The sequence below is a fragment of the Lagenorhynchus albirostris genome, chromosome X, assembly GCF_949774975.1.
Source record: "Lagenorhynchus albirostris chromosome X, mLagAlb1.1, whole genome shotgun sequence".
NCBI classification, from domain to species: Eukaryota; Metazoa; Chordata; class Mammalia; order Artiodactyla; family Delphinidae; genus Lagenorhynchus; species Lagenorhynchus albirostris.
Genome location: NC_083116.1, coordinates 120,584,337 through 120,597,279, shown reverse-complemented (window position 1 = coordinate 120,597,279; position 12,943 = coordinate 120,584,337). Strand labels below are relative to the sequence as shown.

The 12,943-nt window shown below is 40.3% G+C and overlaps 1 protein-coding gene across 3 annotated transcripts in view; it reads left to right on the top strand.

Annotated features, from left to right (window-relative positions):
- The window catches only part of GLRA2 (glycine receptor alpha 2), a 195,360-nt gene extending 189,068 nt beyond the window's left edge, over window positions 1–6,292 (top strand). For all 3 annotated transcript variants that reach the window (XM_060137824.1, XM_060137825.1, XM_060137826.1), the window contains exon 9: window positions 6,014–6,292. In XM_060137824.1, coding sequence (XP_059993807.1) covers window positions 6,014–6,292 — 279 coding nt within the window. The remainder of the gene's footprint in view (window positions 1–6,013) is intronic.
- Window positions 6,293–12,943: the final 6,651 nt, after the last annotated feature.

The following is a 12,943-nucleotide window of genomic DNA, read 5'->3' as shown; positions in this document are numbered from 1 at the left end:
CCACGAGCCATCCTACCATCTCTCAATTGCAGCAAACCTTCCTATCTCAGACATCTCCCAACTCTGCTGTGCCCTCTTTAATGCCTCTCATTTTTCAGATCTCTAACGAAACATCACTTCCCCAGGGAAAAGCTTCTCCTATCAGCCAGATTAGACCTGGACCCCCGTTAATACGCTCTCCTAACACCCTATAATTTCCCTTCAGAGCCCTTATCATAGCTAGTAATTCCGTGCTCATGTGATGCTTCCATGAATGTTTGTCTTCACCTCAAGGTTGGGAACCACGTGAAGGCAAGAGTCTGATCTGTCTTGCTCGCCACTGGATTCCTGCCAAATGGCACAGTGCCTGGCATGTCCTTGGGACTCTTCTGACCACTCAATCTAAAACATCCACTTCTCTGTCACTCATCTCTCTTAAGGGTCTTACCTTGATTGTTTTCCTTCAAAGCCTCCATCATTATCTGTGTGTGTGTGTTTGTGTATGTGCAAATGTGTGGGGTGTCTTATCTGTGTATATGTATAAATATGTAGTTGTGTGTGTGTCACATAATTACTCTACTTCTTACTGTTTTCCCCACTAGAATGTAAACTCCAAAAAAGAAGAGACTTCATCTCCTTGTTCACTGCTGTACCCTCACCACACACCTGGCACATAATAGGTACTCAAGGAATCATTTGTTGGCATTATGAATACATAAATGACAAGCACTCAAGAAATGAACACCAGCAGTTCATTCTTCTTCAAAAATCAATCATAATGATATCCTGCACTGAAAAGAGATGATCCACTGATTTGCTTTTCTTTTGGAAAAAATGCTATTCACTGTCTTCCCCAAAATGACACTGTGACAGTTTTAATTTATTTCACCACATGCCATTAAGCAACAAGGGGTTATATTTGGTTTACTTTATTTCAGATCTGTTGTTCTACAAATTTCAGTGGGATTCTTCTTCCATAATCTTGAATGGAAGCCATTTGGGGCTTGCTAGGGACAAATTCATAAAAACCAAAGACTTCCAGAGTCTTTGGAATCAGACAGTTTGGAGATCTGACAGACCTGATTTGAATTTCAGCTTCAATATTTATTAGCAATATAACTTCAGGAAGCCACATAACTTCTCTCTGTCTCAATTTCCTCTGAAACCATCTGATTTGTAGGGATGGTTTGGTGATAGGACTGACTGTGGTTTTAAGTGCATGGTATATAATTATAATCAATACATGATATCTATTTATTATTCATATCTACTCCCAAGCCCCCATGATACAGAGGAGAAAACTGAGGCCATAAGAATTGAGAATTTCAGGGCTTCCCTGGTGGCGCAGTGGTTGAGAGTCTGCCTGCCGATGCAGGGGACACGGGTTCTTGCCCCGGTCCGGGAAGATCCCACATGCCGTGTAGCGGCTGGGCCCGTGAGCCATGGCCGCTGAGTCTGTGCGTCCGGAGCCTGTGCTCCGTAACAGGAGAGGCCACAACAGTGAGAGGCCCTCGTACCGCAAAAAAAAAAAAAGAATTGAGAATTTCTCAAGGCCATCCCTCCTCCCCAAGGCTAGGAAGCCCAAGCAGGGCTACCATTAAGCATCACCCAGCCTTCATTTGCTCAGGGGACTTTTTTGGTAAAAACCTACTTGTGTTTGGACTCACACTGTTTCCTAAGGAGGGCTGGAGACTCCATAATGTCCTTGCATTGACTGAAGCTCACTGCAAACTTCAGTTCCAACTGGGCCATTTCCTATTCCAGTAGAAGGGCAAAGATTCAAGGGCAAAGATTCAATCAAAGAATCTGGGTGAGAAATGGGATGGAAAGAGTTTTCCCCTACCCCAGTTTATAGGAGTCCTTTTATTTCCTCCTTTCTAGGACATAAAAGAAAAATTGGAAATATGGGTCCCACTGAAATCTTTCATTGTATAAATCCTATATTCTTTAATTATATTGAAATTATTTGCTTAAACAATTCAGTACGATGCAATTCTGGTGAGCTTTAGGTTCAGTTTCACATCCAGACAAGAGTTATTCCAAACACAGGAATGGGTGAATTTTACAATAAGTAAAACTGATGGATAAGATAAAATAAGATGATAAGTGTCCAATGAATTGCATAGCACCATGGCAGTGCTTCCTACTTACAGCAGACAGGGTTTAAGGAGATTTTATCAAAGTGGCATATAGAAATTGCATGTACTGAAACTTCAACTGGATGATTCATTTTCTGTGGGAATTTAATCAGTGAAAAACAAAACAGAGTGAGCTAGAAGTATTTACTGCTCAAAGATACTGAAGGTGGCAGGTCAGTAGCAATAATTAAGTAATTGGTTTTCTGGCTAATTAGAAGAAATGGAGAATATATGCCTGCAATTCTTTCCTCACTGAGAGGATTACACCAACTGTCCCTGTGAATACATTCAACTAATCTGTGCCTACAGATTGTTCTTTATTTTAGCTTCAGTTTATCCATGACTCAAGCTCATCTCCACTTTGCCCTCACGTAGGAATCTTGCCACATTACCATAACGTTTTTATTCTGAACCTGCTACAAAGGCAATTAGTCATTCATTATAACACAAAAATTCAAATTGGTTGCAATTATGTTTTCTGAATCAAGACCATACCCTTTGATGTGGGTAATTTAAGGTTCTATATTTAAAATGCATTGAATGAATCATAATGGTAAATAAGAAGACCCTTAAACTAGCATTCATATCTCCTGCACATGAAAAATTAAATGGATAAATTCTACCTGTGACAGATTTATTTTTGTGGTAGAGAATTTTAAAGAATTGATTTAATTAGTTGTAACTATGCTCAGAAGCATAATTTGAAATACTGTTGAATGAATGGTGAAAGTATTTTCAAGCAGAGAGAAACTCTCTTAAAATTCCCTTTGTTCATTATTCAACAAACGTTTATTAAGCGCCCACAATTTGCACGGCAATGTACGACATAATAGTAACCTAACCTGGTATTCTCTTCTGCTTCTGCTAGTTAATGAATGAGTTAATCTCTTCAGCTGTCCATTCACAGTATGTGAAGAAAGACCACAGAAATTAAATGAATGAGTCAGTCTGAAAAGAAACATGGATGTGTGTATTTAGGTTTCCTTTTGTTTCATGTGCTAAAAACAGGTTACTAGCCAACTACTCTTTCTATTTCTTCAGGGACCCAGGAAATTTAAAAGAATCTTATCTCACTCAGGCAGTGAACTATACACTTATTCATGACTTTCTAAGTGTTTATAGAGGTGAGAACAGCAATTTGTAAGATTCTACAGATATGGAAAGGAAAAACAGCACAGTAAATTTAGGCAGATAAGGGGAAATGTATTTTGAGGGATTGTTTCCACTTGAAAAGTTATATTAGACTTAATAACATAGACTAGGTTAGAGCTGGACATTAGAGCTGATCTAGGCCACTGGTTTCCAACCTTTTGCATTAGAGTCACTGGATTTTTAAAAAAATATGGATTCTCAGCTCTCATTCCCAGAGATTCTGATTCTGTTGATCTGGAAGAGGCTGGGAGGAGAGGCAAGCATACATATACTTGTACAGCTTCCCTAGCAGCCAAAGCTGAGACCCACAGACCTAGTCCAGACTCAACAGTTTGGCATGAGGTCTCTGAGCCCTCGAGAGAATAAATATCTTGCCTCAGATCAGCACAGCTTATAACCTGTGGAGCCAGGCTAGAACCCAAACAGCCAAATTCCTAGTCTGGATCTTCTAACTAAACCAAATCACACCGTTTCTACTTCTCTCACACACTGGTTAAGATCTAATTACCAGTTAGTAATAGGCAGGAAGAATAAGACTGCTTATAACCCATGTGACTAACAAGTCCCCTCCTCCTAGTGACCTGTGTGCTTCCATTCTTGCTAATAAGTCTTCCAACATTCTTGCTAATAAGTCTTCCAACGACGCTGTAATGATTAATATATCTGTTTAGTCCACATTTTTAAATATTTCATGTATTTGAAAGTTTTGCACCCATAAAATATATCATTCCCATTTTAGACAAAGAAACCAGATTTACTCTTTGAATCTGAGTCCAGCTGAAGTCTTCATTACAGAGCTTACAGAGCTGAGTACATGGAAGTATTCTAATGTCTGCCTGGGTTTTCTTAGCCAGCTTCCCTATATGAGAATGCCTTTAGGTTGGCCACTTCCACTGGGTTCTGAAAGCTCCATGCAGGTAGGGCTCTTGTCCAACTTCATCAACTGTCTCCCAGCATCTAGCAAAATGCTCGCCATAGACTCAACACTCAACAGTTAATTGTTGAATGAAAAATCCTTATTACATTTTGTTAACAAATGAGACAGAGTATCCTGAACCAACTTGTGTAGGACAATCTCATATACATAAAAGTACTGGGAAGATGGTTTTATAAAGGAGTAGTTTTACAGTTATTTTATTAGAAGAGCTTTGGCCTGATTTTCCTGACCTAAATTTGTCCTTGCTGTACCATTTGGATTACAGTTGGGCTATCTCACATTAATATTATGTTAAAAGTCCTTCATTCAAATGATACAAATGAACTTATTTATAAAACAGAAACAGACTCACAGATTTCAAAAACAAACTTACGGTCACCAAAGGGGAAACGTGGCGGGCGGGGGGGTTGAACTAGGAGGATGGGATTAACAGATACACACAGTACTAAATATAAGATAGAGAACCAACAAGGACCTACTGTAGAGCACAGGAAACTCTACTCAATATCTTGTAATAACCTATAAGGGAAAAGAATCTGAAAAAGAATATAGACATATAGATAATATACATATAACTGAATCACTTTGCTGTACACTGAAACCAACACAATATTGTAAACCAACTATACTCCAATAAAATTTTTAAAAGTCCTTCATTCAGTATATCTTTTATATGTGTGAAGGCACAACTGACATGCAATAAACATTGATGAAATAAAATTAATACCAAATTTTACTGTCTTTTGGAAAAATATAACCAATTAATTAATATAATATTCTTCTCTAGCAAGATAAAGAGTGCAGTGTCTTTGGTGTTTCAAAGGGGTGGCACAGTATTGTAGAAAACAGTAATCTAGCTGCAGAAGCTGATGATTCAATCGATGGCTATTTAGAACTAGATTTTTATTAAGCAGGTCATTTCAATCCCATCTTTTCAACCCAACCACGCACCCAAATTCCATACATTTGTCTCTATGTAGGGTATTTGCTCTTCACCATAAGGTTACAGTTTTTCAGTCTTTTATCTAATTCATGTAGAAATAGCACAAAAAAACCACTGACATCAGCTAAAACGACGTATGTTCATATGGTAGATATGAATAGCCAAAGAATCAACGTAAAAAGTTGACACTAGAAAAACTAACCATGGTAGAAATATTCAACTCCAAACACTGAATATTTAATGTCTGCTATATAACTGAGATGAACTAGAGGGCTGGAGAGGAAAAGTTATACATTTAAGGGGTTAATCTTAGATCTAACACAAACATTAAAGCCAATGTTAATGGAAGGGACTGGGCTATGAATGAGCCACAATACTAGAAGTTCCTGGCTCAGGGCCAGGTACAGGGCAGAGATTCAGTAAATGCTTTGTTGAATGAAAGAATGGGTGAATGAATGAATGAGTGAGTGAATGAATGAACAGTCTTCTTCTTAGATTTAGAGTGTAATACTGGGATTTGGAGATTTAGCTTTAAAACAGTCTATTCAAAGCTGTGGATCAATAAACTAGAATTTGGGAACGTCAGTCAGTGCTGAGTATAGTGTAGGTATTTCTGTTTGTTAATTAATTAAAATGACCACGGAGTCATTATTCTTACACTTAATTTCTCAGCCAGAAAAGTTAATGAACTGTATCTGTTCCATGAATAATTGAGTTGAACCTGAAAGACAACTCCCCATTCCGAAAGCCTTCCACACGACCAGTTAACTGTGATTTATCTTTTTACTTCTGAAGAATTTTAAGCACCTTCCATCTGATTTGACTGACAACCTATCTGTGCTTTCCCTGTCTTTATTCTTCCAGGAAGAAGATGTTACTCGTGAAAGTCGTTTTAATTTCAGTGGTTACGGGATGGGTCACTGCCTTCAAGTGAAGGATGGAACGGCTGTCAAGGCCACACCTGCCAGCCAGCTCCCACAGCCCCCCAAAGATGCAGATGCCATCAAGAAGAAGTTTGTAGACCGGGCAAAAAGGATTGACACGATTTCTCGAGCTGCCTTCCCATTGGCCTTCCTCATTTTCAACGTCTTTTACTGGATCACATACAAGATCATTCGGCATGAAGATGTCCACAAGAAATAGACGTGCTCTTCAGACCCTGGGACCTTCTTGCCTAACTGTTGTGCTTGTAAATACACAGTGAAATTGTCTTTACATCACTTTGACAGAGGAGAAGACTGGGGGAGGGGGGAGGGAGGATCATGGGGGCGGGTTTCCTGGCACCTACATGAAAAAAGATAAGTTATCCGGGCAATGAAGGAAAATGTTTGCACAAAATTACGGTGTTGCAGAATCACGTGAGCATAATTCCCTTCACAGTCTTTAGCACTGCTCTTTCCGATGATGCATTAAATAGACATGATATGCAAAGTCAAGTACTTGAGAGCTATTTGTCTTTTGGTTCAGTTTGGTTTGGTTTGGTTTTGGCTAATTCTGGTACTGAAAAGACAGCTTAAACACACGCGTGTGCGTGCACACACATGCGTGCGCACACACACACAAAAGGAAAATGCTTACCATCTGACCATCGTGACTAGCCTATAGTGAGTTGAGGACCAAACTTTTTCAGGAAAATGCTGCCTCGTTTTTAAAACAAGCCTGCTGAGCTACGTTCTTTACGATGTCCGTAATTAGTGCTTCACCTGAGGAATCTTTTTGTGGGTCATAAATAATTTCTACTTATCGAGAAAACGACAACAAAAAATAAATACCAATCACAAAGAACAAGTTTATACTTTACTGTCCGTGTAGGTGTGCATTTTAATACTCTTTTTCTTTCCTAGATGTAATTTGGGGATTTGAATTGTGTATTGTGAAATTGATTTGACCGTATGTCCTCTTAAAAATAAATGCCCATTTTCTTTTAGATCCAAGTTAGCACACTACATTTTTTTTCACTTTCGCTATATTTACGTGCAATTAAGTACTCAAGTGTGACTTAGCCGTCGCAGCCTCTCAGCCACAGTATTTATGGAGATGATGTGCCCTGAACGGTGTAGCTCATATTAGCTTGAACTTCCCATTTCTGCTCTCATTGTAGGTGTAACTATTAGTCCTAATGTCAACTGACCCATGATTTCTACTGTCAATCCAAGTGAATATTGTTGGAAATATCCTTAACTAACTTAAAGAATTTTAAAATTGTACTGTGATTTTCATAACCTGTTGCCTTTTTGGTACCAGAGCTACGTGGTTTGAATCCTGGCTACATGTTTTAAGTAAGAAAAAAAAAAAAAAAAAGACGTATTTTTGCTTACTCAGATAAAAGACAACCTGTAAAAAATATAATGAAAAAATTAAATTTTACATGTGCTGTAAAAGGGGTTATTAAAAATATTTGTTCAATTTCAATAAAGCTAAGTGTGCCACAGAAGCTATGAGTCTTTCCATTTTTGCATTACAATGTAAATAATTTAGATGACAATGGTAACTTGGATTTTTGTTTCTGGTCTTCCTCATAAACTTGAAGCATTTACATAGCTATTATATTTTTGTTGTAATATAAGAGTAGCTTATAGTATCCCCATGAAGAAATTAAAAAGTACATTATTCTCATTGTAGAAACAGGGAAATGGAGACATGGAAGTATTAGTAGCCATTGCGAGCAGAATCTAATACTGGATACTTCATATGAGATATGGAAAAGTTCCAAGAGCACTGCGTAATCGTAAAATACCAAAGGGAAAAGCAATTTAAAAGACCAATCTGTCCACCTATCCATCCTAATCTTGTCAGGAATGGAGTTCCATGATGAAAAACAATTCTGAGAACCCCAGTGAAATAGAGGTAACTCATCTTAGCCCTTGTAGATTTTCCTTAACTAAAGGTATCCTTCATAAAATTTTCAGGAAGACATGGATTCCTAAGTTGATGTTTATACCCTTTTAAACCAATTCAAATATTGAATCATTTCCATAGAGAAGAATATCACAGAATGGCTAAACACATGAATTTTGGAGATAGAAAGACTAGCTCGGCCACCTATCAACAGGGCTATCTTGGATAAGTTACCTGATTTTTCTGAGTAGCTCCTATTTCATAGAGTTTTAAGAGGATGAACCGAGAAAAATGCAAGGAAAGCCATGAGCTTGGTGTCTAACATATCGTAAATTCTCAATAACTAACAGATAATAATAAAATTATTATTATTATGAATTGCACTACACTAGGCAAGAAGCTACACAATTCCTAGCTTTGGCAAGATTAGTGCCATGCTTTGTGCCTCTTTCCTAAAACACTATTTCTATCTTATTGCTCGCTTCTTTCCAAATAAATAAGGCAAAGACTTTGATTGGTCTCAATTCTCTTCCTCTAAAAGTAAGGCTAAAATGCCTCCCAAAGATAGGCCTGACCCCATAAGTGTCCTAGGAAGAGCCCCAATGCTACATATGGTGGGATGGGCGGCACCTTGGGGGAAAATCCTAAGCTAAACGATCATGTCTAATCAAAGTGTATACCATATCATTTTCGGAGGCAGGGTGTGCTCCCCACATTAGAAAATTTTTTTTAATATTCACCTCTAGAGGAGGAGCTTCAAGATGGCGGAAGAGTAAGACGCGGAGTTCACCTTCCTCTCCACAAATACATCAGAACAACATCTACACATGGAACAGCTCCTACAGAACACCTACTGAACTCTGGCAGAAGACCTCAGGCCTCCCAAAAGGCAAGAAACTCCCCACGTACCTGGGTAGGGCAAAAGAAAAAAGAATAAAGAGAGACAAAAGAATAGGGACGGGACCTGCACCGGTGGGAGGGAGCTGTGAAGGAGGAAAGGTTTCCACACACTAGAAGCCCCTTCGCGGGCGGAGACTGTGGGTGGTGGAGGGGTGGGGAGCTGCGGAGCCGCGGAGGAGAGCGCAGCAACAGGGGTGCGGAGAGCAAAGCGGAGAGATTCCAGAACAGAGGATCGGTGCCGACCGGCACTCACCCGTCCGAGAGGCTTGTCTGCTCATCCGCCGGGGCGGGGCGGGGCGGGGAGGGCAGGGCTGGGAGCTGAGGCTCGATTCTGAGCGCAGGGAGAGGGCTGGGGTTGGCGGTGTGAACACAGCCTAAAAGGGGCTAGTGCGCCACAGCTAGCCAGGAGGGAGTCCGGGAAAAAGTCTGGAGCTGCCAAAGAGGCAAGAGACTTTTTCTTCCCTTTTGTTTCCTGGTGTGCGAGGAGAGGGGATTCCAAGCACCGCGTAAACAAGCTCCAGAGACGGGCGCAAGCCGCAGCTATCAGCACGGACCCCAGAGATGGGCATGAGACGCTAAGGCTGCTGCTGCCGCCACCAAGAAGCCTGTGTGTGAGCACAGGTCACTGTCCACACCTCCCCTCCTGGGAGCCTGTGCAGCCCGCCACTGCCAGGGTCCCAGGATCCAGGGACAACTTCCCAGGGAGAACGCACGGCGCGCCTCAGGCTGGTGCAATGTCATGCCGGCCTCTGCCGCCGCAAGCTCGCCCCGCACTCCGTGCCCCTCCCTCCCCCCGGGCCTGAGTGAACCAGAGCCCGCTGATCAGCCTCTCCTTCAACCCCCTCCTATCTGGGTGAAGAACAGACGCCCGACGGTGACCTACATGCAGAGGCAGGGCCAAAACCAAAGCTGAACCCCAGGAGCCGTGCGAACAAAGAAGCGAAAGGGAAATTTCTCTGTGAAGCCTCAGGAGCAGTGGATTAAATCCCCACAGCCAACTTAGGTACCCCACATCTATGGAATACCTGAATAGAAAACGAACCATCTGAAAATTGAGGCAGTGGACTTTGGGGGATTTGCTGTATGCAACTGACTAGTTTCTGATTTTTATGTTTATGTTAGTATAGTTTTTAGCACGTGTTATCATTAGTGGATTTGGTTTATTGGTTGAGTTGCTCTCTTCTTTTTTTTCTTTTAAAATTTTTTACATTAATAATTTTTTTAATTTTAATAACTTTATTTTATTTTATTTTTCTTTCTTTCTTTTATTCTCCCTTTTCTTCTGAGCCGTGTTACTGACAGGGTCTTGGTGTTCCAGCCGGGTGTCAGGACTGAACCTCTAAGGTAGGAAAGGCGAGTTCAGGACATTGTACCACAGAGACCTCCCGGCCCCATGTAATATCAATCGGCGAGAACTCTCCTACATATCTCTGTCTCAATGCTAAGACCCAAAGGCGGGGCAAATCCAAAGCTGAACCCCGGCAGCTGGGCAAACAAAGAAAAGAATAGGAAATCTATCCCAGCAGCCTCAGGAGCAGCGGATTACATCTCCACAATCAACTTGATGTACCCTGCATCTATGGAATACTTGAATAGACAACGAATCATCCCAAATTGAGGAGGTGGACTTTGGGAGCAACGATACATATATTTTTTTCCCTTTTTCTCTTTTTGTGAGTGTGTATGCGTATACTTCTGTGTGTGATTCTGTCTGTATAGCTTTGCTTTTACCATTTGTCCTAGGGTTCTGTCCAGGGTTTTTCTAGGGGTTATTTTTGTTACTTTTTAAAAATTTTTTCTTAATAATGATTTTTTATTTTTAATAACTTTATTTTATTTTACTTTATTTTATTTTATCTTCTTCCTTCCTGCCTTCCTTTCTTTCCTTCCTTCCTTCCTTCCTCCCTCCCTCCCTCCCTTCCTTCCTTCCTTTCTATTTGTTCTCCCTTTTATTCTGAGCTCTGTGGATGAAAGGCTCTTGGTGCTCCAGCCAGGCATCAGGGCTGTGCCTCTGAGGTGGGAGAGCCAAGTTCAGGACACTGGTCCACAAGAGACCTCCCAGCTCCATGTAATATCGAACAGCAAAAATCTCCCAGAGATCTCCATCTCAATGCCAAGACCCAGCTTCACTCAATGACCAGCAAGCTCCAGTGCTGGACACCCTATGCCAAACAACTAGCAAGACAGGAGCACAACCCCATCCATTAGCAGAGATGCTGCCTAAAATCATAATAAGGCCACAGACACCCCAAAACACAACACCAGATGTGGATCTGCCCACCAGAAAGACAATATCCAACCTCATCCACCAGAACACAGGCACTAGTCCCCTCCACCACGAAGCCTACACAACCCACTGAACCAAGCTTACTCACTAGGGACAGATACCAAAAACAACAAGAAGTACGAACCTGCAGGCTGCGAAAAGGAGACCCCAAACACAGTAAGTTAAGCAAAATGAGAACACAGAGAAACACACAGCAGATAAAAGAGCAAGGCAAAAACCCACCAGACCTAACAAATGAAGAGGAAATAGGCAGTCTACCTGAAAAACAATTCAGAATAATGATAGTAAAGATGATCCAAAATCTTGGAAACATAATAGAGAAAATACAAGAAACGTTTAACAAGGACCTACAAGAACTAAAGAGCAAACAAACAGTGATGAACAACACAATAAATGAAATTTAAAACTCTCTAGAAGGGATCAATAGCAGAATAACTGAGGCAGAAGAATGGATAAGTGACCTGGAAGATAAAATAGTGGAAATAACTACCGCAGAGCAGAATAAAGAAAAAAGAACGAAAAGAATTGAGGACACTCTCAGAGACCTCAGGGACAACATTAAACACAACAACATTCGAATTATAGGGGTCCCAGAAGAAGAAGAGAAAAAGAAAGGGACTGAGAAAATATTTGAAGAGACTATAGTTGAAAACTTCCTTAATATGGGAAAGGAAATAGTTAATCAAGTCCAGGAAGCACAGAGAGTCCCATACAGGATAAATCCAAGGGGAAACACGCAAAGACACATATTAATCAAACTATCAAAAATTAAATACAAAGAAAAAATATTAAAAGCAGCAAGGGAAAAACAACAAATAACACACAAGGGAATCCCCATAAGGTTGACAGCTGATCTCTCAGCAGAAACTCTGCAAGCCAGAAGGGAGTGGCAGGACATATTTAAAGTGATGAAGGAGAAAAACCTACAACCAAGATTACTCTATCCAGCAAGGATCTCAGTCAGATTTGATGGAGAAATTAAAACCTTTACAGACAAGCAAAAGCTAAGAGAATTCAGCACCACCAAACCAGCTTTACAACAAATGCTAAAGGAACTTCTCTAGGCAGGAAACACAAGAGAAGGAAAAGACCTACAATAGCAAACCCAAAACAATTAAGAAAATGGGAAAGGAACATACATATCGATAATTACCTTAAATGTAAATGGATTAAATGCTGCAACCAAAAGACACAGATTGCCTGAATGCATACGAAAACAATAGCCATATATATATATGCTGTCTACAAGAGACCCACTTCAGACCTAGGGACACATACAGACTGAAAGTGAGGGGATGGAAAAAGATATTCCATGCAAATGGAAATCAAAAGAAAGCTGGAGTAGCAATTCTCATATCAGACAAAATAGACTTTAAAACAAAGATTATTACAAGAGACAAAGAAGGAGACTACATAATGATCAAGGGATCGATCCAAGAAGAAGATATAACAATTGTAAATATTTATGCACACAACATAGGAGCACCTCAATACATAAGGCAAATACTAACAGCCATAAAAGGGGAAATCAACAGTAGCACAATGATGGTAGGGGACTTTAACACCCCACTTTCACCAATGGACAGATCATCCAAAATGAAAGTAAATAAGGAAACACAAGCTTTAAATGATACATTAAACAAGATGGACTTAAGTGATATTTATAGGACATTCCATCCCTAAACTATAGAATACACATTCTTCTCCAGTGCTCATGGAACATTCTCCAGGATAGATCATATCTTGGATCACAAATCAAGCCTTGGTAA